Source organism: Sorex fumeus, unplaced genomic scaffold (assembly GCF_029834395.1).
Source record: "Sorex fumeus unplaced genomic scaffold, SorFum_2.1 ptg000122l, whole genome shotgun sequence".
In the NCBI taxonomy this organism is placed as follows: Eukaryota; Metazoa; Chordata; class Mammalia; order Eulipotyphla; family Soricidae; genus Sorex; species Sorex fumeus.
This window is the reverse complement of record NW_026606179.1, coordinates 1,535,679-1,562,658: the sequence shown is the minus strand read 5'-3', so window position 1 is coordinate 1,562,658 and position 26,980 is coordinate 1,535,679. Positions and strand designations below refer to the sequence as shown.

The window sequence follows — 26,980 nt, the reverse complement described above, 5'->3', positions numbered from 1 at the left end:
TTCTTCCCAGTGAGAATGACTACACACAGTCCCCGGAAGAAGGGATGAAGTGCCTGTACCTCTCCCAGGGGGAAAAACAAACCCAGAAAAAAAAATAATAATAATAATAATAAACCCCACCCTCAAGGGATAAGCTCACATCCAAGAAGGCTCAGTGGGATTGTGTGACTTGGGACGATGACATCCCAGGAGCAGAAGCTGGTCAACGCTGCACCAGCCTCTTGCGCTCACAGTCCGCCCCCATTAGAGAGGGGGTGGCCTCCGTGATTGCTGATCTATCTTCCAGCCTGTAGGATCTAAAATAAGCTCAGGGTGGGGAGGGACAGCAGGAAGCAGGAACTCGGGGGAGACTGATGGGACCCGATTGGCTGAGGCCGGGGATGAGAATAAGAGGCTGGGGGAGGGCCGGATGCAAAGAGCAACAGCCCCGGCTGCTGTCTACCGCCCTGAGCCTCCGGCCTCTTTCAGAGCAGTTTCTTCTGGAAGATCCCAGGAGGCAGAAGACTCGCCTGATCGCTCCCAGCACAAATAACCCCACTCATTATTTCGAACCACCATTCCAGAGCAGTGCTTCTCAAGCCCTGCAGACTCTGCCCCGCTCTGGCCTTAGTTCCTGCCTGTACCCCCTCGCAGTCCTACTGGTCAGCCCCAATCTTGTGCAGCCCCCACCCAACCCCCCTCCTTATTTACCAGACTCTCTTCTGGGCCTCCCTTGGAATATCCCAGGGACCTACAGGGGGAGTAACAATGCCCTCAAGAACTCAGTTTCCAGGCTCGAGAACCCACAACTCCACTGTGAACACACTGAAAGAGTAAAGTTAAAGCACTTTGAAATCCTCCAATTAATAATCAACAGTGTGGTTTGCTTTTTTCCAGCAAATTCAACTCAAATATACATTATTCCAATCCAGCTCATTTAAGTTTAAGAATCAGGAAAGAATGACCCTACTAGTTTTGACAGTTGCCTAGAATCACCAGGACACTTTTTTTTTTTAGAAAAACCTTTACAGAGTCCAGAAATGTCCCAAGCAGAGCTGACTAACTCTGTAGGCAGTTTTTTGTCTGCTCCTTGAATTGTAGAAAAGAAGTTTTAATGGTAAAATGTCATTCCTTGTTTTTCACAATAGCCTAGTGAGGAGAAACGGGCTCTCCCAACTCTAAAAGCAGGAATGAAACTATACAGAGGCAAAGGGACTCATTCAAGACCATCCTGCTGAAACTGATAGCCCAGACCAAGGGCAGTCTCCTGACTCCTGTTCCAAGATCCTAACACCAAATAAACTGCTTCGGGGGGGGGGGGGGGGGCGCTGAAGGGTGGGGGGAAGCAGGGGGGCTGAAGAGGGGGAGAGCTCAGCAGAGAAGAGGGAATCTCTCACAAAAGTCCACCCCAGAATACCTTACTAAAGACTAATTCAATCCTTCCTTCTGAGCTGACCAGGACCTTTGGTGCAGACAATCTGACTCTGCCTTAGGTGTCTTGGTTTTAAATGAAAAAAGTTTTCCTGGCTGTTGGGAACCTGACCTCGAAGGAAGTCACGGAGTCCCAGGCCATAACCCCTGCCCTGCCATCCCACCCTGGCCTGCAGTGTAAACAAGTCAAAAGCCCTGTGCGCATTTAAGGAGCATTAAAAACAGCCAGGCCCGTACACTTCAAAGCAGAGTTTTCCATCTAAGGGGTTTTTCTACAAAATGAGTTTCTACAACTAGGTCACACTGGACTGGAATGCGCAGGGTGCTCCTGTGGCCGTTCAGGGGGTTGAGAGAAAGCTCTGAGGAGGACAGCCATGGGCAGAGGGGCCCCGGACACGCCCCAAAGAGACAGGAAATCCAAGGAATCTGCATGTCCCCAAACCCTCCCAGAATTCCAGGGAATCCAGGAACACTGGGAGCAGAGAGCAAACCAGTGCAAGGGTCCCCAAAGGCCAGTTTGGGGACTGCTGTCAAACTTCTTAGGGAGCAATTACCCACACAAGCCCCCCCACCGCCTCAATCACTTCAAAACTGCAGTTTCTGGACTCTGCTGAGAGCTGATGCCCATCACAGACAGGAGCGCTCGCAGGGGAGCCCAGAGCCCTCCTTTGACAGGCGATCCCAAGTTCCTAACAGGTCTACTGGTGCCTGGGGAGCCGCCAGATGTGCCACCAACAAGAGGTGCTCTAGATTAAATTCAAGAGTAAAACCCTTTTTCCCAGACTTTGGGCCCTGCCTCTCCAAGACGGGGGAAAGAAAGGATGGGCTGCAGGTAACAAGAGGGACGCCCAGAGCCCACCCACACAACCTTGGAGCCGCGGTCGGTCCAAGCCAGAGTCGGGGGAGGAGGGGAGGGGGTCCTGCCAAGCAGCGAACAATCTCCAAAGTCTTTATTCCTCTAAGAAGCGCAGGCACTTTTGCGTCACCCCCAAAGCATGAATCACCCCTGTGGCAGGGAGATGGAGGCGGGAAAGGATGTTCTTTTTCGGCACACTTGAGGATTTTGCCTTTGTCCCGCTCCATCAGCGCACTTCCCGCCCGGCCAGCCCGGACCCCCGACTCGCGCGCATCTTCCGCGGCTCCGCTTTCCTTTCGCCCGGCGGCCGTGGGCTGCCCCCGCCCGCGCCGGCCCGGGCACTGGGCACGGAGGGCTGGCTCCCCTTCCCGCGTGGGAAGCGCGGGCCCATCCGGCTCGCGGGCGCCCACGCCAACTTGCAGTCCCGGCGAAGTGCGGGGTCGGGCGGCCCCGGGCCCCGCGTCGCGCTCACCTGTGTCAAGTCCTCGTCGTTGAGCAGATGCGACTCGCGGGGCTTGAAGCAATTCTGACACTTGCTCTTGTTGAAGATGTTGGCCTGGAATTTCCTGCACGGGTTCTCCTTGGCCGCCGACATGGTCGGCGCGGCGGCGGCGGCGGCGCAGGCCCGGCGGCCCGGCCCGGCCCGGCCCGGCCCGGCGCGCGCTCCGCGGCGGACGGCGGACAGCGGCCGGGGGCGGCGGCAGCATGCACGGGGGGCTCAGCGCGGGCGCCGCGGCATGCCCCGGCGGGAGGCCGGCCGGGGGCGCGCGGGGACGGCGCTGCGCGGCGCGGCGCGCGGGCCCTCACGGCGCCGCCGATGCCCGCCGCCCGCCCGGCCGCCGCGGGCCCATGGACGCAGCCTCCTCGCGCTCCGGGACGCCTCCCCGGCGCCTGTCGCGGCCGGCCCCGCTCGCTGCCCCCGCGCCGCTGCCCTCGGCGCCCCGCGGCCGCGGCTAATGGTAGCGGAGCCTCGCGCACTCCCGGGGCGGGGCGGGCGGGCGGGCGGGCGGCGCGCTCGGGGCGCGCGGGGGAGGACGGAGCCGGAGGGGCCGCGAGCGGGGCGGGGCCGCGCCCCCCGCCGGCGTGACAGGCAGCCCTGCGAGCCAGTGGCGGCGGCGCGCCCCGGCTAACAAAGAAACCCCTCGGCCAATGGCGCTCGGGGGCGGGGACAAGGCGCAGCAGAGCGCAAGGTAACTTGTGCAGGCGAAGGAAGGTGGGGGCGCCGGGATGGGACGTTCAGGTTTGGTGGACTGGCGCCGAGGCCGGCCGGGTCCTGACAGCTGCAGGGGCCGGGCCGGGCGGCGGGGGAAGGGGCGGAGCCGACCTCCCCGCCGGGTCTCGGCAGACCCTGCCGACCTCGCCTTCCCGCGCGCCTTCTGCACGCGCCAGCCCAGCCCTGAGCGGATTGCTTTCGCCTTGACACCTACTGTGTGCCAACACCCCTCCGCCCCCCACCGCAGGAATCACGATCGGCGTCGCGAAGAGTCGATAGTTTGTTCCAAGTGCTGGAGATGCAGGAACTCATGACAGTTTCACCGGCCCCTCCACCAGCATTCCCATTTTCACACGAGGAAACTGACGGAGAAGTTGAAACTGGGAGGTAGGGCTTCAAGGGATGACTAAGAGAGGATGTCAGCCTGGAAGAGCTGTCACTTCTATTGCGGGAGATTAGGGAGGCTGACTCCACGCCAGGTACTGAGCTCGGCATTCTTTCCCCATTCAGGTGCTTGCAGGAAGTAAGGCTCAGACACCTGAAGTGGTTTGTGCAAGTCACTCTGTGGGGAAGGGCTGAGCCGTCTGCGCCCCCAACCCTCCGTGCCCTGTCTCCTGGCAAAAGGATGCAAGAGTCGGGGCGAGGCTGAGGTTGAGGAGTGGTGTAAGGTGGAGAGGAAATTTAAGAGGAACGTGAGCCTTAGAGAGACTGAAGGTGGCCGCAAAATTAGCAAGGACCAGAATGATCAGAGATTCTTGTGAGGGCAGATCTCCCAGAGCTTTGAATTCCAGCTCAAGCGCTTAAATGTCATCGCACTGGCAGTAGGAGTGAGTGAGGAAGAAGGAGTCTTTAAACAGAGGGTGAGCTAATTCAGCCTTCACAGAGGAGGTGACATTGAAGTATGTGTTCGCAGCAGCACCAGCAGCTGTTGCTTCAGAAATGGGAAAATTCTAGGAGCAGCAAAAGCTTCCAGACCTGTGTACTTTTCCACTGATCATCTGGCAACTAACTCGGAGGTGGATTTCAAGTCAGTGCCAGACAATGCTTTCCCCCAAAGGGAGCTGAAAAGTGGGTCTGTCTTTTGTGGCCTGAGTTTTGTGGCCTGAGGGGGAGCCCCCATCCCTTGCCAACTCTATGGCTACTGCCTCAGTGGCCTGGTCAGCACAAGTGGCATGGAAGAACTGCATGAGGCTCACAGTGCTTCTAAAATATTCAGCGCAGAAGTAGTGCAAGTTATGTAAGGCACTTGCCTTGCATGTGGCCAACCTAGAATCAACCCCTCACACTCCAGATCATGCTCTGTACTATTAGGAGTGAACCTTGAACATAGAGCCAAGGGATAGCACTGAGCACTGAGTGGAACTCCAAAACAGAGAGGGAGAAAGGAAGGAAGGAGGGAAGGAAGGAAGGAAGGAAGGAAGGAAGGAAGGAAGGAAGGAAGGGAGGGAGGGAGGGAGGGAGGGAAGGAGGAAGGGAGAAGAATGAAAGAAAGAGAGAAAGAAAAGGAAGGAAGGAAGGAAGGAAGGAAGGAAGGAAGGAAGGAAGGGAGGGAGGGAGGGAGGGAGGAAGGAAGGAAAGATATTTTGCATAGAGGGCTTAAGATGTGGCTCAGTGGCAGAACACATGTTTCACATATAAAAGATCCTGGGTTTGAGATACAACATCTTCCCACCCAAAACTGTATAGTGGATAATAAAAAATATTTATTAGAAGGGCTGGAGAGATATTACAGCGGGTAAGGTGCTTGCCTTGTACACGGCCTATCTGGGTTTGATCACCAGAACCCCATAGGATCCCCAGGAGTAATTCCTGAGTACAGAGCCAGGAGTTACCACTGAACACCATTAGGTGTGGTCCAGAAGGGAAAAAAAAATCATTGGTTATATCTAGGCAAAGGGTGCATATTAAATTAGTCCTGGTACATTTCAGTTGTTTGTGTGTGAAATAAAATGGTGGAGGAGAGATCAACAAATTTTGCCCATGTATAATACTCAGTAGGATACCAATGGTGGCCTCTGGACACAGGGAGTTGGATGGTTGAGAGGTGACCTACGTCAAATTTTCATTGTAAGCCCTTTTGTGTTTGGTATAGTCTGCATCTAGAATGTGTTTGAAATTTTTTTTTAATTTAAAAGTAGACCAGAATATGGGAAATGATCTTACCATGGTAGGGAGACAGAGACAGATGATTGGAGGAGGTGGGAGATGCCATGGCGATGGGTGTGGTGCTGGAACATTGAGTGCATAAAACCTATCATTAGCAATATTGTAAATCAAGGTATCTAATTGTTTTAAACTCTAAATAGTTTTTTTTCAAGTTTTACTCATGCTTCAAGATCAGCTCAAAGGCCTATTCCCCCTCCCTGCCTTTTTTTTTGCAGGGGAGGGGCACACTTGGTGATGCTCAGAGCTTACTCCTGGCTCTGCACTCAGACACGGCAGGCTGGGGGGATGAGAAGTGGGGGATCATATGTGGTGTCGGATAAAACCTGGGCCAGCTGCATGCAAGTCAAGTGCCCTGCCCACTGTACCATTCTCCAGTCGCTCTTGGCGTGATCTGCTTACATCAGTCTATACAGCTGGCACCTGTCCCATGCAGGAGGGCTCTAGGGTGGGAGATATGAAGAAGAATACAATCCCTCCTTGCCTAGGAGGAGCTCACACTTGAGCAAATGGTGATGAGTAAAATTGGGAGGCCAATAGACAAATACAACCCAGGATGTTGTGGGGGACGAGAGAAGGGTTCCCGGCTCTGAATGAAACCTGAGGTAAGATTCCTTGGGGAAAGCAGTGCCAGGGGACGATTTCTGAGCTGATTGAAATCTCGCCAGAAGGAAGAACGAAGAAATACCAAGAGCAGATTCTCAGGGCCTTGACAACCAAGGGTGTGGCACTTCAATATTGTAGGAGAACATTGGTTTGAAATCAACACTTCAATATTGTAGGAGAACATTGGTTTGTTTTGTACATTTGTACATTGGTCATGTACAAATTGTTATGATTCAAAAAAGTAATAACTGGATTTGGACCCTGCTAGGGTTAGGAAAGATTAATCCGGCCTGGGCACCATAGTCTAAGTCTACAGTGAGATGTCCCCAGGAAATCCACCCTACAATGTATCTCTTCCTGTGTTCATACAAAAAGGACATTGCTCTGAATTAACTGTGCAAAGGACTTAAGGAGAAGAGAAAAGCAATATTTACAAGTTAACAGAGCACAAAGAAAGAAGTCGCAAATAAACACAGAGGGATAGGAGCACTGTGGTGGGAGTAACCCAATACACCTAAGCTCCCTGTGGCAAGGCAGAAAGGACAAACCAATGTTATCCTACACAATATGACTGGGTAGTGCAGAGTGAGGCTCGGAGGATCCAAGAGATGGCACATGTCAAGGGTGAGCACTTGCTGGACAAGCAGCTGTGCAGCAGATTCAAGCTCATCTTCTTCAGGGTGCTGTTGATTGTAATGCTGATCATCATGCTTTCATCTCCATCGTATAGAAGACACCTGAGACTTAGGACATCCAAAGAATAGCCCTTGGTCTTATTATAGACCCTTTAATTGAGGATTCAACCCTCTAGAGGCTTAGGCCAATACTCTGGGAAATAGGGGAATCCCATTTTTTAAAGGGGTCAAACTTAGTGGTGCCCAGGGAGTGCTCCAGCTGAGTGCTAGGGGGTTGCTCCCAATGCTGTTCATGGCACCGTGAGGTCCATGCGGTACTGAGGAGCTAAGCCAGGTCTCCTGCATGCAAAACGTGCCCTGCAACCTGTTGAGCAATCTCTCTGGCCTTGTGTGAATTTCTGTTTGTTTTTGAGCCACACCCAGCTGTACTCAGGGGTTACTGATGGCAGTATGCTACGTGGAAGACCATGCAGAGCTGGGGATGAAACCCAGGCCTTTTGCATGCAAAATACACACTCGGTCTGCTGAGTTATCTCTCTGTCCCCCTAACTGAAGTTTGAGGGGCGGTGTTTGGGTCTCATCAGGCTGTGCTCCAGTTACTCCGGCTCTGTGCTCAGGGATCACTCCTAGAGGGGCCCGGGGAACCATATGCAGCACTGGAGATCAAACTGGGGTCGGCTAGGAGTTGGAGATTTATTACAGTGGATGGGGCACTTGCCTAGCAAGCGCCTGACCTGGGTTCAATTCTTGGCATTGCATATGGACCCCAAGGCACTGCCAGGAGTAATTCCTGAGTGCCAGACCAGGAGTAACCCCTGAGCATCATCTGGTATGGCCCAAAAACAGATGAAGAAAAAAGTGAGGTTGACTAAAGGTAAGGCCAGTGTCTTACAGCCTATACATCTCTCCAGCCCCTTAGTGATTTTTTTAAAAAGTCAGCCCTGAAATAAGAGCTGTTGGTCTAGAGTATGAATCAGAGGTGGAAAGCTGGAAACACAATCACTAGGACAATGTCAATAGAAGAGGAAAATGAACTTGGGAAATTTTAGGAGGTGGGATGGGTCTATTTAACTGTCCACTGCACTGCTGTGCTAAGCTGGACTAGGCTCAGCACCATGAAGGCAGGCTTAGGTCTTGTTCCTGATGTGATGCCATGCCCACTTCAGTGCCTGGCACACAGCAACTGCAAGAAGGAAATCCTTTTGTTCCTTCTGGTGTTCTCATGCTTCCTCCATCAAATCATAAAATCCACCCAAACAGGGTATCTGTGTCTCATGGCCTTGGGTTTCATTTCTAGCAACTTAACACAGCACTTTGCATGAGGTCAAATACTCAATTTGCATTCCTTGGGCTGTACCCTGAACTATGTTCATTTCATTAGAAACATCTCAATGTAATACTGTGTTTCCAGTAAGCAATAAACGAAAGAAGCAAGCAAGCAGAGATCTCTCAGTTGATGCCCACGTGCAGGTAAGTTCTGCTCTGTAGCACGGTTAAGTGAAAGTAGGAAAGAAAAGTCCTTGAGGTCACCTAGACCTGTGATAGTCTACTAGAGCTCTTATCTCAATTGATTATTACTGCACAAAACCACACCACCTTGTCAAGTGTAGCTTATCACCATAGCTATATTGCTCCTTGCAGTTTTAGTTGATGGGGCTCAGCATAATGGGTCGTGTGGTAATTCTGGGGAATCTCTCATAAGAGTGCAGTCAGATGGCAACCAGCTGGGTCCTGTGGAGGCTTCCCCAAACTAAAGAGAGGGGCTTCTGCTTTTTCCTCTCTCCTAACCTCCTGGACTCCTGGGGGTGGGGGACAGTGGTGATTGGGCTGAGTGACTCAAACCTTCTTTTTAAATTGCATTTAGGTTCTGGAATTCCATAAGAAAATGGGGCAAGGGGGTCATCCCAGCCTGCAAAATGAGCTGAGGCACAATGAGTAGCCCAGGGTATTGTGTGTGTGTGTGTATGTGTGTGTGTTTATGTGTGTTGGGCGGGCATCAGAAAGGGACAGTTAGGGAAGCAAAGATGGGGGCAGGGATAGAGATGAGGAGTTCTATTCTATGACCTGGAACATCTGGTACTTGCCACCTCAGGAAGCTTGTCAAGGTGAGTGGCAAGGATCTGCCAATTCCTGGTCTCTCTCCTGAACTCTTGACTCTTCTGTGGCATCTCAGCATTCTCAAAGTGCTTCAAGGGAGGAAACAGAAAGCAGAAGCTACCAGTCTTGATGGCAGAGTTTGGGCTTCACCTGGCTGTGGTCAGGGATTACTCCTGGTTCTGCACTCAGGGATGATTCCCAGCAGTCTTGGTGCCAGGGATCAGACCTGGGTCAGCTGTTTGCAATTCATGTGTGCCTTTATCCTTATATGCTATCTCCTAGCCCTGAAGTTAGTTTTTTTTTTTGTATGTGTCACACCTGGCAATGCACAAGGGTTACTCCTGGCTTTGCACTCAGAAATTACTCCTGGAAGTGCTCATGGGAACTGGGATGCTGGGAATCGAACCCAGTCAGCCGCATACAAGGCAAATGCCCTACAGAGCACCAGCCCCCAGAAGTTAATCTTAAAGGCTGAGCTGGGAGAGACACAGCAGTGAATCTCGGAAGACAGCAGCTTGCCTGAGATCTCTCCGAACCGTGTACCGAGCCAATTTCACCCCAGGCACCTCAGATAGAGCAGGTGTCCTAGCTCCACCTACTCCAGATGAAACCCTGGTGGCCAGGAGCTTCCAAAAGAAAAACCCAGGTATTTGGGTTCAGGGACTAAGACTCCAGGCTACATGGCAGCAGCAGAGATGGGCCAACCCTTCCCATCTCTCCGCCCGCTTGGGGTCCTGGCTGTCACACCCACAAACTGCCTCCGTGCGCCATCTCAGCGCATCAACAGTCTTGATCCAGAGACTCCCAAATGAATCTCAAAATGGATTTGCTCCCTACAGAGATGTCTCTGGACGTCAACCATTTACAATTTTAGAATTCCAGAAGTGACCTCTCATGATATTCATAAGCAATAGAAAATAAATTATCTAGCATCTGCCCCTGGCAGGAGGCTTGAGTGGTGGTGGGAAAATTCAAAATAAGGATGGTGGGAAGGTGTAATGGTGGTGGGATTGGTGTTGAAATATTGAATGTAATCAATGTGAACAACCTTATGAAAATAAAATTTAGAAAAGAATTTTTTTTTTTTTGCTTTTTGGGTCACACCCAGCGATGCCCAGGGATTACTCCTGGCTCTGCGCTCAGGAATTACCCCTGGCGGTGCTCAGGGGACCATATGGGATGCTGGGAATCGAACCCGGGTTGGCCACGTGTAAGGCAAACGCCCTACCCGCTGTGCTATTGCTCCAGCCCTAGAAAAGAATTTTAAATAAATTCTGAGCTGAGCATCAGTGCAGCCTATTAGTCAGCCCTGTGCGGTTCCAGACCCTACATGGGAAGGGATCATACAAGGACATGAATCCCAGAAGTGACGCGCTGGAGCCACCTTTGACACCAGCACCCAGAAATAGCATTTACTTCATCATAATATTGTGAGGACTAAATAAATTTATTTATGTGGCATGTTTAAAAGGGAACCTGAAACACTGTCTGTGCTTAAAGCTACCAGTATGTATTATTATGTCTATACTGGAGGGGTGGTGATTTTTTTCATATAAAGAGCCAGACAGTAAATATCTTCAGCTTTGCAAACCATACGGTTTCTGTCACAACTATTCAACCCTATCATTGTCAGCAGAGGCATTCATAGATAAGACAATAAAGGACCCTTCCTGATTATGTTCTAATAAAACATTATTTACAATAACAAGCAGTGGGCCAGATGTAGCCATTTCTCTTGGATCCCCTCTGCCCTCTGGGTCAGTCTCTTAAAAAGGTCAGTTGCTCTGATTTTGGTCTCACCCCTGCCAGCATTGGGGTCAGTTCTTGAGGAAGTCACAGTTATCATGTGGGGCTCTGTGCTGGGCACCAGACATTTGTCAACTGTAACCTTATTAAACCTGACCTGTCACTATTTGAAGGCAGCTCCAGTAGCTCCAACTGGTCCCTGATCGGAGTCCTGGTTGCCCGCCCCCACCCCATATCTAATCATCTCCCAAAGGCCACTCCAAATGAAGATGTACAAAGCTCCAAGAAGGGGCTGGAGCGATAGCACAGCAGTAGGGCTTTTGCCTTGCATGCAGCCGACCCAGGTTTGATTCTCAGCATCCCATATGGTTCCCCGAGCACCACCAGGAGTAATTCCTGAGGGCATGAGCCAGGAGTAACACTGGGTGTGACCCAAAGAGAAAAAAAAACAAGAGTAAGCTTGGATTTTGACATTAACAGTATATTCATATGCCACCTTCATCACAGCTCATAGCAGCCCTGCTGAGACTGTAGCCTGGCCCTGCCCTGAGCTGATGTTCAGGTAGTTACCCATCAGGCTGGCTGGGGGCCGCCTCGCCCCACCCCCGAGTGCCTGGAGCGCCTCCGTGCTTGGCTTCATCCTCTCCACGATTTTATTCTTCTCCTTTATTTTCTGGTTCTCAGAATTAACCTGACTCAAGAATTCTCTTCTTTGAGCTAGTTTTCAAACCAAACAGAAGGATATTTTATTTAATAAACACGTGGCTGACGCAGTGCCAGGAGACGTAAAAAAAAAAAATGTCTAAAAAAAAAATGGCTGATCTAGGCACCAGATCAGAAACTCCTTACAGCTTTGACTCCAAAACGCTTTGTCTATGTATTATTTTTTGTTATTGTTTTGCTGGCAACACCCAGTGGTGTGGCGGCAGGAGCAGGGAAGTTCCAGAGTAACACCAGCAGTGTTCAGTGGGTCCTGAGGTAGCCAGTATAGGACCCAGGCCTCTCACTTGCAAGGCGTGTGCTGTACTATTTGACCCACATTTCTGGCCCCTCCGTAAAGCTTTTATACTGCAGGCACCGAAGGATAGTAGTCTAAGACACAGACTGGCAGAGATAGTCATGCCTTGAAAGTACCAAGTTCACCAGAAAGGCAATTTTACCATTCCTGAAACATATTTAGTGATTTTTCCCTGTAGAGTTGCCCATACGGGTATGCAAAGGTCTGCAGAAGACTGTTTGCTATGTCATTCTTCTTCATTTGTTTTTGTTGTTTTGGGGTCACACCCAGTGGTACTAGTGCTGGGGGCCAAATTCAGGACCTTGGACATGCCTGTGCTTTGCTACTTGAGCTGAATCACCAGCCTGTAGCATTATTCTTTTTGTTTTGTTTTGTTTTGTTGTTTGGGGGCCACACCCAGCAGTGCTCAGGGGTTACTCCTGGCTCCGCACTCAGGAATTACTCCTGGCAGTACTCAGGGGACCATAAGGGATGCCAAGGTTTGAACTGGGTCTGCCTTCTGCAGGGCAAGAGCCCACCCACTGTACTATCTCTCCAACCCGTGTATCATTATTCTGAAGAGCAAAAGATTGTTTTCTTGTGTATTCTTGCCAACTGACCACCATTAGACAATCAAATAAATTATGGTTCTTTGATCCAGGATTTTGCCACAAAACTGTTAAAGAATGATAGTTAAAAAATTGTAATTTTGTGGTAGAATTTTGCCTTGCATGTGTGAGACCCTGGGTTCAATCCTCAGCAACACACACACACACACACACACACACACACACCTTGAAATAGTTGTCATGAAATGTAAAGCTAAAGGGGAGCTAAGTGGGGCTAGAGCGATAGCACAGCGGGTAGGGCGTTTGCCTTGCGCGCGGCCAACCCGGGTTTGATTCCCAGCATCCCATATGGTCCCCTGAGCACCTCCAGGGGTGATTCCTGAGTGCAGAGCCAGGAATAACCTCTGTGCATCTCTGGGTGTGACCCAAAAAGAAAAATAAATAAATAAATAAATAGGAGCTAAGAAAATAACTCAATAGGTTGGAGTGCATAACTTTGGGGGATGGAGGGGGGAACCACACCTGGCAGTGCTCAGGAGTTACTCTGGGCTCTACACTCAGGAATCACTTCTAATGGTGCTTGGAGGACAATATGGGATGTCAGGATCAAACCCAGATCTGCCGCAAGTGCCCTAACCTCTCTACTATCTCTCTGGCCCCTGGAGTGCATATTTCACATATAGGAGCCCCAGTTTCCATCCCTGGCACTGTGTGGTCTCCTGAGCATGGCTGAGTGCAAGCTCTGAGCACTGAGTCTGAGCGATGCCCCAGGCATGACCCACAAACAAACAAGCAAGTCCAAGGGAAAATAGTCTGTGCACATGTGGCTCATCAATTAACCCCAAGATGTAAAATAAAGGGGGTTCTCACCTAAACTATAGGTTTATATTGCTTAAAATTTTTTAATTAACTTTCGGTGTTTTTACTAGTTCTCTTAAGATTCTCTTAATCTTGTGATGGTCAGTGTTCTTTTCAATGACTGAAATGATCATTTAGTTCATGGTTAGTCTTGCTCAGGCAGAAACCCTCCTGCTCCTCCCCTCCCATATTATATGAAACAAATCCCCAACACATAACATTCCTTCCATAAATATGGCAGTGTGTGTCTCTAAGAGATAAGGGTTATTTCTAAAGTAGTCTACAATACCACTAATACCTAAACAAAAATTCTTTAATATCTTCAAATGCCCGGTAATTTCCAGTTATACCATAAAAACATAAATTATTTTTGTAGTCAGAAAAAAACAAGGATTGAAAAGAAAAAAAATAAGTTAATCCAGAGGGTAGATTTGTACAGCTTTAATGGAAATTTGCTTTGTGATACTTATCAAAGCATTATAAATGTGCTTATCTTTTAACCTGCAATCCCAAACTGGGAATATATTCTAAGAAAACAAAATGAAAGAGAAATATAGACACCATTCACCAAAAATATGCATTGCCTGTTACAAAGAAATTGTTTTAAAAATATTTGTTGAGGGCTGGAGTAATAGTATAGAGGGTAGGGGGCTTGCCTTGCTCGTGACTGACCTGAGTTCTCTGAGCCCAGCCAGCAGAGTTCTCTAAACTCAGAGCTAGGAACAATCCCTGAGCACTGCGTTGTGTGGCCCTTCCCCCAACAAAATGCGTTAAATCAAGGGAGCTATAGTACCATTCTTTGTAGCTTTGTTTTTAACAGGGAAAACAGAAATCCACAGAAACATGTGCCATTAGGGTATTGGCTAATAAATGGATTCATAAAATGGGATGTTGTCCTGTCAATTAATAAATAGGATATAGGTTGGAGAGATAATCCAGTGGGTAAGACATTTGCCTTCCATGTGTCCAACATGAGTTCAATCCCCAGCACTGTCTATAGCACTGCCAGGAATCGTTCCTGACCAGAGATCAGGAGTAATCCTGAGCAACACTAGGTATGCCCTTGCCCCCTGGCCCTGCAAATCAGAGTCAAAGGGAACCAGAGAGATATCCCTACAGGGTGACTTGGTGATGTGCACTCAGAGACTCTGGTTTGATCCCCAGCCCTACGGGACCCTCTGATCAACTTTGGGAATAAACCCAGAGGATCAATGACCTAGCAGTAGTTCCTGAGCACCACTGGGATTAAACGCCCAAAATTTAAAATGAAGACAAATTAGATATGAGAACACAAGAGGTCTTCTCAGTTAGGGACTGAGCTGCAAATTCCCAAAAAAAGTAAAGCACAAACTTTCAGCCCTTGCGTGTGCCACAGACACAATGTGGCCCAAAATAAAAAAACAAAACAACAAAAAATACTTTCAAGGTCTAGGCCCAGGGACGCAACCCAGTGATAGAGCATTGGTCTTCTAGACAGAGGCCTTGAGTCCCATCCATTGCTGAGTGCTATCATGCCAGTTGTGATCCACATTTGTGTGATCTTTAGTACACTGCAGTAGTGGCAACAACCAAGGGAAGTGGGGAATTAATTAGCTTTGAAAAATTAATAACTCAGCTGGAGAGATAGCACAAAGGCTGTAGCACAGCGGTCTCCTGAGCACAACAGGGCACAGAGCTGGAAATAGTCTCTAAGCATTGCCAGGGCTGGTCCAAAAGCAGGAGTGGAGGGTGGAGAATATATGTGAGTCTATGCTGTCTCTACTGTAAATCAAAAATTATTTTTTAAAAATTGGGGGCAGGGGAGGTGGGTGGGTTGAGTTTCCCTCCCTGCCCCGGCAGAACTCCGGCAGCTGAAAAACCTCCAAAACCCAACAGCACAGCCATGCTCAAGGCCGCTCTCCACAGGCTCGGATGAGTCTCACCCACGGGGGAACCTGCAGAAAAATCCAGGTATGCAGGACCCGTGACTGAGATCCCCAAGTTGACTTGGAACAGAACTGGGCCTCCTCCCCCCAGGTCCCCAGTTTTCCGGTAGCTTGGCAATAACGCCTACAAACTGCCTCCAGCGCCATGTAATCTCATCTATAGCCAAGGTCCAGAGACTGTGAAATAAAGCTCCTGGAGAGAGCAACACAGAATGTCCTGGAGCTCAATACTCTTATACTCCAGCCCTCTGATGGACCAAAAGCAGCTCACGTTTGCTTGGGTTTAACATACATGCGTGTAATCTCTTATACAAGGACTTAAATGGCTCCAGGATGAAATACATCAATCTTCACACACGTTCCTCTTATGGTGGTGGGATTGGTGTTTGAATATTATCTGTAATGAACTATTGTGAACAACTTTATAAAAATAAAATTAAATTGAAAGAATTAAAAATTGGGGGGCCACACCTGGCAGTGCTTAGGGCTTATTCCTGGCTCTGCACTGAGGGGTCACTCCTGGTGGGCTTCAGAGACCATGTGAGCTGCTGGGGATTGAACCTGGGTTAACAGCTTGCAAGTTATATAATAGCATATAACCTTATCTGCTATATACTATTGCCCCAAAGTTATTATTATTTTTTTAATTTGTTTGTGGGTAAAACCCAGCTGTGCTCAGGGCTTTCTCTTGGCTCTGCACTCAGGAATTACTCCTGATAGACTCAAAGGACTATATGGGATGCCAGGGATTGAACCCACATGGGCCACGTGCAAGGTAAGCACCCTAATTGCTGGACTGTTGCTCCGGCCCTGTAAATTGAAAATCATTTTAAAATTTATAATTATTGACCACAGACAGCAGATATTTATTGGCATAATGAATTCATGACACATTTAAGGCAAATCTATGTAGAAATGGTATTTGTTGAATTAATCCTGTTTTGCAAAACAAACAAACTAGTAACAAGGTGTTTATATATACATAGTTAGATATTCACATGCAGGGAACAAAGCCTGGAAGCATATTCTCAGATTGCAGACAAGGGTTCAGTGGAGAGACCCATAGCAGTCAGTAATCTTGAGGGACTGAAGGTCTAAAACGGGACTACAGCTTTAGGGCCTCTCCAGTTTCTATTTTGCAGGAGGGACTTGGAACTCGTCTAACTGAGATCCTAATTTTCCAAAGGAAACAGAAAATCTAGGTTGTGACCACATTTCCAGGGTCCACTCAGCTGTGGGGCAGGAGGGTTTTCAGGGCCATACAGGCAAAGGAAGCGAGCTGGGACTGCAAGAGGCCTGTCACACAGGCGACCAGATGAGCTGCCCCTGTCACGGCCCCACCGTCCACACCAGGGCTGGAGGATAGCCAGCTGGCTGGGGCAGGGCAGGGCAGGCTGCACATCTTCCGGCCTGCAGCCCTGCGTGTGGCTGGCTCTGGGGTGGAAGCTCGCTCTGTGTCTCACCCTCTGGGTCACCGGATCACTTTGGGGGCTGTGGGTGCACATGTGAGTTGTGGCTATGAAGGGTCCTCAGGCACCCAGGCCTGTGCGTTTATCTGGCTGTCTCTGAGGGTGCATATAGACAGGGCCCTGTTATGTTTCCATATACATAGGCTTGTGTGTCCCAGGGTCTGTGGTGGCAAAAGTGTGCGTGTGAGTTACACGGCTGCCTCCATCTGTTTCTCTGTTGTATGTGTGAGACAATGGCACATGTTTATGTGTGTCTGTAAGCAGTTTTGCTATTGGGCTGGCCCGGATGCGTATGTTCACACTGCGTGTGTGTGTGTGTGTGTACATGGGCGCACATGTGCGTACTCTGTCCAATTAAGTTGTGTTTGCTTCCATGTCGGTTGTATGAAAGGTATCGTCATTGTGTCCGTGCTTTAGGTGAATGTATGTTAGCCTCTGCTGTGGAGTCCAGTGTTCACTGCACGTGTGTGTACATGGGCGCTGGAGTCGAAGGTTAGGGATCAAGTCAAAAACAATTAATACCAACTTCTCTCTTCTTTTGCCTGCTTTCCGCAAGTCCTTCTAAGAACCACGGGGAGTCAGGCACCCCTCCCAGCTCCTGGGCCCACTCATAGGGTGGGAAACATGGATTAGCAGCAGGGTCTAGGCTTGGCGAACCCCCTAGTCAAGTCCTGGCATATACTCGTCCACGGCAGTTGCCCGCCTGGCCCAGCCTGGCTCCTGGAGGCCCCTTGGCCTTGGCTGACTGCAGTCTTTGATCCCGGATGCAGCCCCAGCGAGAAACACCACTTCATCATTTCCCATAAGGACTGCCCGGAGGCCATTTGTTTATAGGAGAGGAATACAGCCCAGCCTGATTGGCCCATTCCCCAAACACAGGCTCCGGGGACAGGAAGTCTGTCTGGTCACCCTACAAAGTGGCTGGTGAGGCTGAGGGGTGGATGGAGGGGATGGGGGATGGGCGGGAATGAAGAATATGGGTAAAGGGAGCCATCTTGGGCAGAATAAAAGAAGCAGGAAGCCCCAGGGCCTTAGCAGTCTCCCATTTACAGATGAGGAAGGGGAAAGCATGGTCTGACCTAGAGTCACACAGTCCCTAGCTGAATCCACCCTCCCCTTAGAGAGCTGGGTAACTCCTGCCCGACCCCCAAAACTCACTAATTCTTTGTTGGTTTCTTCAACAAATAGGTCCCAAAGGTCCAGAGAGGTAACTCAACAAACTGGAGTACACGCTCTGCTTGCAAGAGGTCTGAGCGTCCCTGAGCATTTTACTGGGTGCCATCCAGGAGCACTGATCTAGGAGTAGCCTGTGAACACCTCTATGTATGACCCAAAAACCAAGGAAGGAAGGAAGGAAGGGAGGGAAGGTGGGAGGGAGGAAGACAAAAATACAAATATGAATTGAGCAACTACTATATACCATGTCCAGTACTAAGTCCTGAGGCTGTAGCAGAGTGTAAGGAAGACTCTGTAGCTCTCTGATCAGAGAGATAGACAGCAGTCAAAGAAATAAAATAAAATAAAGTTTTTATGAGGGACCTGAGAGAGTTCCCACTTTGCCTGGAGGAGCCCAGGTTTGACCCCCAGCACCACATGTGTCCTGGAGAACTATGATTCTTGCACAGAATCAGGAGTCAGCCTCAAGCATTAGTAGATGCAGCCCAAGAACCAAGACCAAACAAAACCCACAAGCAAAAACAAACAGCAACAAACACAAACTTTAAAAAAGAGAAAAGCATATCCTGTGATTCGTTAGTCACACGGTACAGTCGCCATGAACCACTAAGGAGTGCGTCAGCACCTCTCGGCTCTGTGTGTGTCATTGGGTCCGAGGGCAGGGCCTGTGTTGGCAGCAGAGATGGGGGTGTAGTACAGTAACTTTGTCCAACAAACCCATATACATTAATAGTATTGTGATTTTGGTAATATGGTTACGATAGTACTAATATTGGTGGTTTTATATGTATATATATGGTTCTATACATATATATTATAATTATATACGTGTATATATTTGTAATACACACATAGGATTGTAATACTATAGTACTATTGTTTGTGGTTATATGTATGTGGCTATAGCTATATACCATTCCTTCCCATTCCAGTCATCGCATGATGTTCTCGAGGGTGGCACTGAAGAGTTTCTGTGAAATGGTATCACCCTGCCGCACCTCTCTCTTGACATCAACGATCACTTATTTGTAGAATGGTGAGATCCTGGTAGTGAATCCGCAATACAGCTCATGGAGGATCCTGATGTATTGGGCTTGAATGCCCTGATTGGCTAGGGCTTCAATGACCGCTTCCGTCTCAACAGAATCAAAGGCCTTCTTTAAATCAACGAACGTTAAACAGAGCAGCATCTTGAACTCCCAAGAAACCTCAATGAGCTTGGTTATCGTGTGGATATGGTCGATGGTGCTGAATCCTTTGCGGAACCTGGCTTGCTCGCATGGTTGTCCTTCATCTAGTGTTCTGCCAATCCTATTTAGGATGACTCGAGTGAACAACTTGTAGATGACAGACAACAGATTGGGCAATAGTTGCCAATGTCGTGGATGTCTCCTTTCTTGTACAGTAGAACGGTCCTGCTGGCTTTCCATTGGGACGGAACCTTGCATTCAGACAGGTAGTGAGTGAAGAGCTGAGCCAGTGTATTGATGAGTACTGACGGCAGGTTCTTCAGGTGTTCAGGTCTGACCTTGTCTGGGCCGGGTGCTGTTTGTTTCTTTACCGACGAAATGGCGTGTTGGATTTCGGAAGGGAGAACGTTGGGAACGACATATCCATCCTGTGGAATTTGGTATGTCGGCAAGTGGACATGGCTATCGAAGAGATTTGAGTAGAAGTCATGGATAATCTTCTCCATTGCCATTCTGGAGGATGTGATGGATCCATCAGGATGTCGGAGGGCAGTCATCTTGGTCTTGTAGTTGGCGAAGGACAGGCAGGCATTACAATGGGAGTGAAGATAGATGGTCGGCAACTACACCACCTCCACTTTGCTGATGATATTGTTTTAATAACACCAAACATCAGCCAAGCAGCACAAATGCTGGCCGACTTTGACCATGAGTGTGGAAAGGTAGGACTACAGCTGAATCTTACGAAGACATTGTTTATGAGAAACAGCCTCGTTCCTAATGCCCCATTCGTTCTCAATGGAACGATCATCTCCGAATGCAACAGCTATGTGTACCTAGGTCGAGAAGTCAACATGACAAATGACCTGGCACCCGAGCTGCGCAGGAGGAAGAGAGCGGCTTGGAACGCCTTCAAGAACATCGAAGAAATAGCTAAGAGGATGAAGAACCTCCGGCTCTGGGCACATCTCTTTGATTCCACTGTTCTTCCTGCATTAACATATGCCTCAGAGACCTGGGCCCTACGCAAACAAGATGAGAACGCTATTCAGGTCTCCCAAAGAAGAATAGAAAGAGCTATGCTTGGAATATCACGTTTCACTCAAATGAGAGAAAGAATCCGGAGTTCTGACATCCGTCGACGACCAAGAATCAGGGACGCTGTCTCATTTGCCAAGGTGTCAAAAATCAGATGGGCTGGTCACGTAATGAGATTTAGAGACGACCGCTGGACTAGAGCTGTTACCGACTAGATTCCACGGGATGTCAAAAGACCGCGTGGCAGCCCACCTACCAGATGGTCAGACTTCTTCGTCAAGATCATGAACGATCGGTTTGAGGCTCTTCATGTTCCCGGAGCGAACAGATGCCATTGGGCTACACTAGCACGTGACAGGGACAAATGGAGACGTTACTGGCACCCGCTCGAGCAAATCGACAACTAACGGGAAGTTAAGTGATTAAGTGATAGCTATATACATTGCAATTTGGATGACATATATGTATCTCCTCTTGGAGAGAGAATAGAATGCCGGGGAAGGATGGTGACATCCACGCTGTCCTGATGGGGATGAAAAGTGTGGAGAGAAGTCCAGGCTAACATCCGGGGGTCAGGAAGGAGCACAGAGGGCTCAAGGGGCAAAAAGAGAGGAAGGGAGGGGGAAGGGGAGAGGAGAGGCGTCAGGGGGAGGGGAGGGGAAGAAGGAGTTGGGCAGCCAGAAGGAGTCTCTGGGCCTTGATTGGGATCTGCCCTAGCAGGAGTGACTCTGAGTTAGTGGAGAGTGGGTGAAGGGAGGTCTGGTGAGAAGGTCACTGTGTCGGGTGCAGGCAGGGGGCTGTGATTTGGGCAAAAAGCGGGGTGGGGGGAATGGGAAGGTCACATCCCAAGCCTGACTGGCAGGGCACCCTGATTCAGTGTACTGAGGCTGAGATGCCCCAGCCCAGCTCCCACTGCTCTCCTGACGGGGCAGGGACCCCAGGGCCTGTGCCCTCCCCACCATGCCCTGAAAGCCTTCCTGTCCCGTGGGAGAGCTCAGACCGGTTCCCCAGGCTTTCCTGGGCTCTGGGTCCAGTTTCTTGTCCAGGCGGTGCCCGCGCACCCTCGCCCAGGGCTGATAAGAGAGGTCCTTTGTGGTGCCTTGGGTTTGCTGGGCGATCTTTCAGCTCTTTGGTGTTTCATTAACTTTCCCCACCGTGATGGTTATCTGGGCTGGTTAGGAAGAGGCTGGAGGAACCAGTCTCCTCTGGATGGGGGTCTGAGGAGAGAAGGCTCCAACTTCAGGGCTGACCGAAGACGGGGAGTGGGCAGCCTTTGATCTGGTCTGAGAAGGAACTTCCTTTTTTAAAGAAAGGGATGGTAGGACCAAAGGCAACACCCCCTAAGAACTTATCTGCAGAACTGAGTTGGGAGCCGGGGTCCTTGGGGGAGGGAGGTGGGCACTGAGATGGGTGTGGTGTTGGAATCATGGGCATGCAAAACCATCATTAATAGTGTTGTAAAATACAGAATCTCAATCAACTAAACAGCAATCATTTTTTTAAAGGAAAGAAATAGTAGTCATCAAAACAGAGTTGGAACGTTGGTCCCCAGAACTGAGTTTGTGGGGTAAAGGGTGGGTGGGCTGGAGGGGCCTTTGGGGTTTTGGTGGAGAGAAGTGACCCTCTGGTGGGGTGTGGTGGGGATGATGGATGCATGAAACCATCAGTAATAGGATGTAAAGCAGGACCTTAATAAAGATGTAAGGAGAAAAAAAAAACACTAAAAATGAATACATAGAACAGCAGGTAGGGCGTTTGCCTTGCACGCAGCCAACATGGCCGACCCGAGTTCGATTTCTCCGCCCCTCTTGGAGAGCCAGGCAAGCTACCGAGAGTATCTTGCCCGCACGGCAGAGCCTGGCAAGCTCCCCCTGACGTACTCGAAATGCCAAACACAGTAACAACAAAAGTCTCCAATGGAGATATTACTGGGCCTGCTCGAGCAAATCGAATACATAAATAAGTTAATTAATTAATTTTTGGTTTATTTATTTATTTTGGGTCACACTCAGCAGTGCGGAGTCCTGCATGCTAGGCCAGTGCCCTTCCTGCTGTGCTATCTCCCTGGTCTCCCCCAATGCCTTGTGCCTACCCAGCCCGACTGAGCCGGGTTCGATTCCTCCGCCCTTCTCTGAGAGCCCGGCAAGCTACAGAGAGTATCTCGCCCACACGGCAAAGCCTGACAAGCTACCCATGATGTATTCGATATGCTAAACACAGTAACAACAAGTCTCAAAAATATGGAGACGTTACTGGGCCCGCTGGAGCAAATCGATGAACAGCGGGAGGACAGTGACAGTGATGGTGGATTGGGAAGATAACACTGTGGTCAGGACACAGACCAGTGTGGGCCCTGGGTATGACCCTGGAGGTCCCTGGGTAACACTGGGCTGTCGCCAGTGGTCTCCAGCACCATGGGTCTCAATGGCACAACACTTGGGCCCTAGCACTGAACTGTGCAACCTGCTTGGTGGAGAGTGACGGGAATACCTTCAGACCCTCTGAACACTGGGAGTCACTTGGCACTTCCCCCAAAAGAAAGCTGATGGTATAACTTAGTGTTTCCCAGTGGAGGTGTGCCCTGAGGTGGGACCAGCACGCATCAGAGCTCGGTCTTCCACAGCCTCTTCCCGGGTTCCCCCAAGACACACACCTAGAGCTCTGGTACTACGCTAGGGGCTTGCTGTGGTGCAGTGACAGACCCGCAGTGCTGAGCCGCACCGCCCAGGAAGGCAGGACTAGAAGCTCCTGGGGCTTGGGCACAGCGTGGAGGGCACTTGCCTTACAGGTGGTCAACCCGAGTTCAATACCCACCACCACACATGGGCCCCCAGAGCCCTGCCAGGAGTGACCCTGAGCCCCGCCAGGAGTGACCCCTGAGCACTGCTGGGTGTGGCCCCTAAACCAAGTTTAAAGTCTCAATGCCCTCAGTCAATGGGTGCATGTGCCCCCCCCCCCAAGGCGGGATAGAGTAGGGAGCAGCTGGACCCATCCTCCTGAGAACATTAGGCCATGCCCAGGGTATCCACCAGCTGGGTGGACAAGAACAAAGCTCTGAAAAATGCGCCTATTGTTAGGGATCTGTTAGGATGTCTTCCTAATGGCTCCCACCCTGAGGCAGGGGTCTTTCCCTGCTCTTCTATGTATGTGTGTGTGTATGTGTGTGAATGTTTGGGGGTATTAGAGGCAAGCTGTTCCCCTCCTCCCTGTTATGGTCTGAGTAGCACCAGGAACAAGGACTTCCTGTCATGATGCCATCACTATGTCCCATATACTTCTATGGTGTGAGAATCAGACCTTCTGTGTCTGTGAAGGGAGCCACACTCGGCACTGTTCAGGGTTTACTCCTGACTCTGCTCAAGAATCAGCCCTAGGAGTAGTTGGCGGAGGACCAAATGCTGGGTCAGGGATCAAACGTGGGGCAGCTGCATGCAAGGTAAACCCCCTTTCTCACTGTTTTCTTTCCAACCCCTCAATAGCTCTATGTTATTAAAAACAAAAACATACACACACATCTAAAACACCTGGTACCAGTTTTATTCTAGACATCAGCTCATTTATTTCTCCCAACAGTTCTCTGAAAAACAAGCACTATCTTCACTCCATTTTGCAGATGGAGAAACTGAGGACCAGGATTGGAATGCTAACTTGCTTAAGCTGGAAGAGGAAGTGATCAGGAGAGTTAGGACCATGGCAAATCTTCCTTGCTGTTTCATGACACACAAAACAGCTCTCAGCAGCACATGGGCTCCTAACCCTACTCTGGAACCACTCAGTAGGAACATGGAGGGTACAGCTCTACTCTGACCCACTGTGCTGTGAGCTTGGGCCAATGACACCACCTCTTTCGGCTTAGTTTCCTTATCTGTAAAGAGAAGGGTACATCATGTATCCACCTCCCTGTTCCCTAAAAAGTCTCTGTGGGTTGTTGGGAGAAAATTGGAAAGGATCACGCACCAGTGAATGGCACCTTTGGCTGGAGAGTATTATTTGCATGGCGGTCATTGCTGCATCCTCATCACTCCCTGACCTATGACAAGGTTCCTTGCAAATAAGAGACAGTGCCAAATTCCACAGCGCTTGGCCTAGAATTTTCTTTAGTTAAAAAAAAAAAATATTGGTGACCCGATGATGTAGCACATCATCATGGTTAAGTGTGTGCTCTGATTGGGAAGGGCACTTTGGGAAACAGTTGGGCAGAACCTACTAAAACTGAACAGATGTGCACCCTGCACGGTCACCCCACTCCTGAGCTCAGCCCAACACAAACATCTGTAGGGCTTGATTGCCAATAGCCAAGAACTATAGATGGAAGGGATCACCCATGATGAATTGTTCACACTGTAGCGCGCGCGCGCACACACACACACACACACACACACACACACACACTCACCATTGGAAAATAAACAGCTGATTCATCATTGTGGCAAATGGACGAAATTAACTGACATATTCACTTGAGTGCTAGAGTACCTTCTAGGTGAGGCCACTGCCAAGAATTATAAGGAGAGATCAGAAACGGTGGTGCTGGAGGCCAGCTGCAGGGGCTACCTTGCTGGGCGCAACTGATTCTGCCTGTCTGGGTCTGACACTGGAGGTCACACTCACCATGGACACAGGTGTGTCTGTGTGTGCACACTCGTTCACAAAGTGCCCTCAGATGTACGCCATTTAGCCTGGATCTTCCTTAGAGTTGTTTGGGGGGAGATGTTTGTCTGATGAATGACTCTGGAAAAAGAAACAGTCTCTGCAGTCTCACCTTCCAGGGGAGCCTTGGCTGGGCACCCTCCCTGCAGGCACCTTCAGCCGAGGAGTGACACACGACCTCAGCCAGGGGGTTCTCCCCGAGCAAGGCCCTCAGGAAGCTCTCAGCAGCTGAGAGGTGTTGTCAGTAAGGAAGGATTTGCGCCCTGAGCCATGAGACGTCTACTCTGCCAGTGTCTGTGGATGGCTCCGGGGCCAGATGCCGACTGGGTGGGCTGTCAGGCTTGAGCAGGGAACATTGGGGACCCACCCTTCGGCTCACATGTTGACACTCTGGTTCCTTTTTTTTTTTCTATAGATCAGTTCTTTTTTTTTTTAATTTTTATTTATTTATTTATTTTTTATTAGTGAAGCACCATGAGGTACAGTTGTAGATTTACAAATCTTTGTGCTTGGGTTTCGGTCATACAATGATCAAATACCCATCCCTCCACCAGTGCCCATTTTCCACCACCATGGATAATATCCCCCCATCCCCCTCTCCCACCCTGCCTCTGTGGCAGGGCATTCCCTTTTGTTCTCTCTCTCCTTTTGGGTGTTGTGGTCTGCAAAAGAGGCATTGGACACTCTGGTTCCTTTGCTTGATCAACAAACATGCTCCGCGCCTTGCCCCAAGTCACTGTAGCACTATAGCACTGTCCTCCCATTGTTCATGGATTTGCTCAAGCAGGCACCAGTAATGTCTCCATTGTGAGATTTGTTGTTAATGTTTTTGGCATATCGAATATATCACGGGTAGCCTGCCAGGCTTTGCCATGTGGGCGGAATACTCTCAGTAGCTTGCTCCGAGAGGGGCAGAGGAATTGAACCCCAGTCAACCGCCTGCAAGGCAAATGCCCTACCAGCTATGCTATCGCTCTGGCCCTGCCCCAAGTCACACAGCTGATAATTGCTTCTGCCAGGACCCAGGGTTATTCCAGAAGCCTCTACTGAAGTTCTGTTGCTGGTGACCCTCTCTTACCTAGTACTATAAGAGGGGCAACTGGAATTGCAGAATTACAACCAATTAGGGGGTGAGGGGGGTGAGGCAGAGGGTTAGAACAGTGGGTAGGGCAGTTGCGTTTTACACAACTGAACAGGTTTTGATCCCCAGCAACATGTATGGTCCCCCAGTTTCACCAGAAATGATTCCTGAGCAAAGAGCCAGGAGTAAGCCCTGAGCAAAGCCAGTATGGCCCCCAAAACAAAAAAATAATAATAATACTCACAAGGAACCTGCATTAGTGAGTGAACCTTTTGTAGTGGGAGATCTGAGGACCACCGCACCATCTCTTTATAGTTGCTAGGAGTGGGTGACCCTCCCTAGTCACCCCCCCAACAGAGGTTAATCGACTCATTAATGTATGTAGTATTGCCCTCCCCCAACTCTTAGTCTATAGCTCTTTCCTCCACTTGTGCTTCTCTGAAACAATCTTCCCCATACCAACTTGTCTCCAGATCCTTCTTTGGTGGGGCAAAGTCTTGGACCATCTCTAGTGGTGTTCCTAGCTCTTCACTCAGGACTGACCCCCACAGTGTTCAAGGGATAGTAATTAGTACTGGGGGATTAACATGGGGTTAATAGCTGGCACAGCAAATGTTTTAACTCCAGTACTCGCTGTCTGGCCCTGAATCCTGTCTTTTACGAAAACACATTCACTTTGAAGGAGACACTTGAATGAGCTGCCATTGGTCTCTCGTGGTGAGACAATTGGTACCAAGAAGATAGACTTGGGGCAAGGTGGGGTCTGAGATCTGGGCAATGCTGAGCCTGGCTTTTCTGGAGGTCACACATGGCTCAAGTCCATCTTCTTGCTGTGAATCTTCCCAATAGCACCGACAAGCATGACAATGGAAATGATAATAATTCCCATTATTTGGAGACTGGATCTCACAGAGGGGTATCAAGTCAGAATGAGATTACTAGGGTGAACCCTGGCCCAATATTTCTGGTGTCCTAACAGACAGGGAAATTTAGACAGACAGACAGAGGGAAGAGATCCCAAGAGAAGATTGTTTCCTGCAAGAGAAGAAGAAAGGCCTGGAATAGATGCCTTGTCTGTGGAGCTGGAGAGAGCCCAGGGGCTGAGTGAAGGTTTGCCTGCTGAAGGTCCAGGATTCATTCCAGGCACCAAATACCAAGCACCAAGATGAGCACAGAGCCAGGAGTAACACTTGAGAACTTCCAGGTGTGTCTTCAAACTTATACAAAATAAAGTCTCCCAAAAGTTCCAGCTACAGATGAATGAATCAAGAGTTGTGGTATATAGGAGGTTTGCTCCATGG

The 26,980-nt window shown here is 49.6% G+C and overlaps 2 protein-coding genes across 8 annotated transcripts in view; one reads left to right on the top strand and one right to left on the bottom strand.

Moving 5' to 3' along the window:
• The window catches only part of MPRIP (myosin phosphatase Rho interacting protein), a 133,577-nt gene extending 130,631 nt beyond the window's left edge, over window positions 1-2,946 (bottom strand). For 4 of the 7 annotated variants that reach the window (XM_056136948.1, XM_056136947.1, XM_056136946.1 and 1 more), the window contains exon 1: window positions 2,739-2,945. In XM_056136948.1, coding sequence (XP_055992923.1) covers window positions 2,739-2,861 — 123 coding nt within the window. In that variant the 5' untranslated portion in view covers window positions 2,862-2,945. Of the gene's footprint in view, window positions 1-2,738 lie in introns of all 7 variants that reach the window. The other 3 variants (XM_056136952.1, XM_056136951.1, XM_056136945.1) reach the window with 2 other exon arrangements.
• A 469-nt stretch (window positions 2,947-3,415) lies between these two features.
• TNFRSF13B (TNF receptor superfamily member 13B) overlaps window positions 3,416-26,980 on the top strand; it is a 151,105-nt gene continuing 127,540 nt past the window's right edge. Inside the window, exon 1 of the mRNA XM_056137153.1 lies at window positions 3,416-3,456. Within this exon, the coding sequence (XP_055993128.1) occupies window positions 3,416-3,456 (41 nt within the window). The remainder of the gene's footprint in view (window positions 3,457-26,980) is intronic.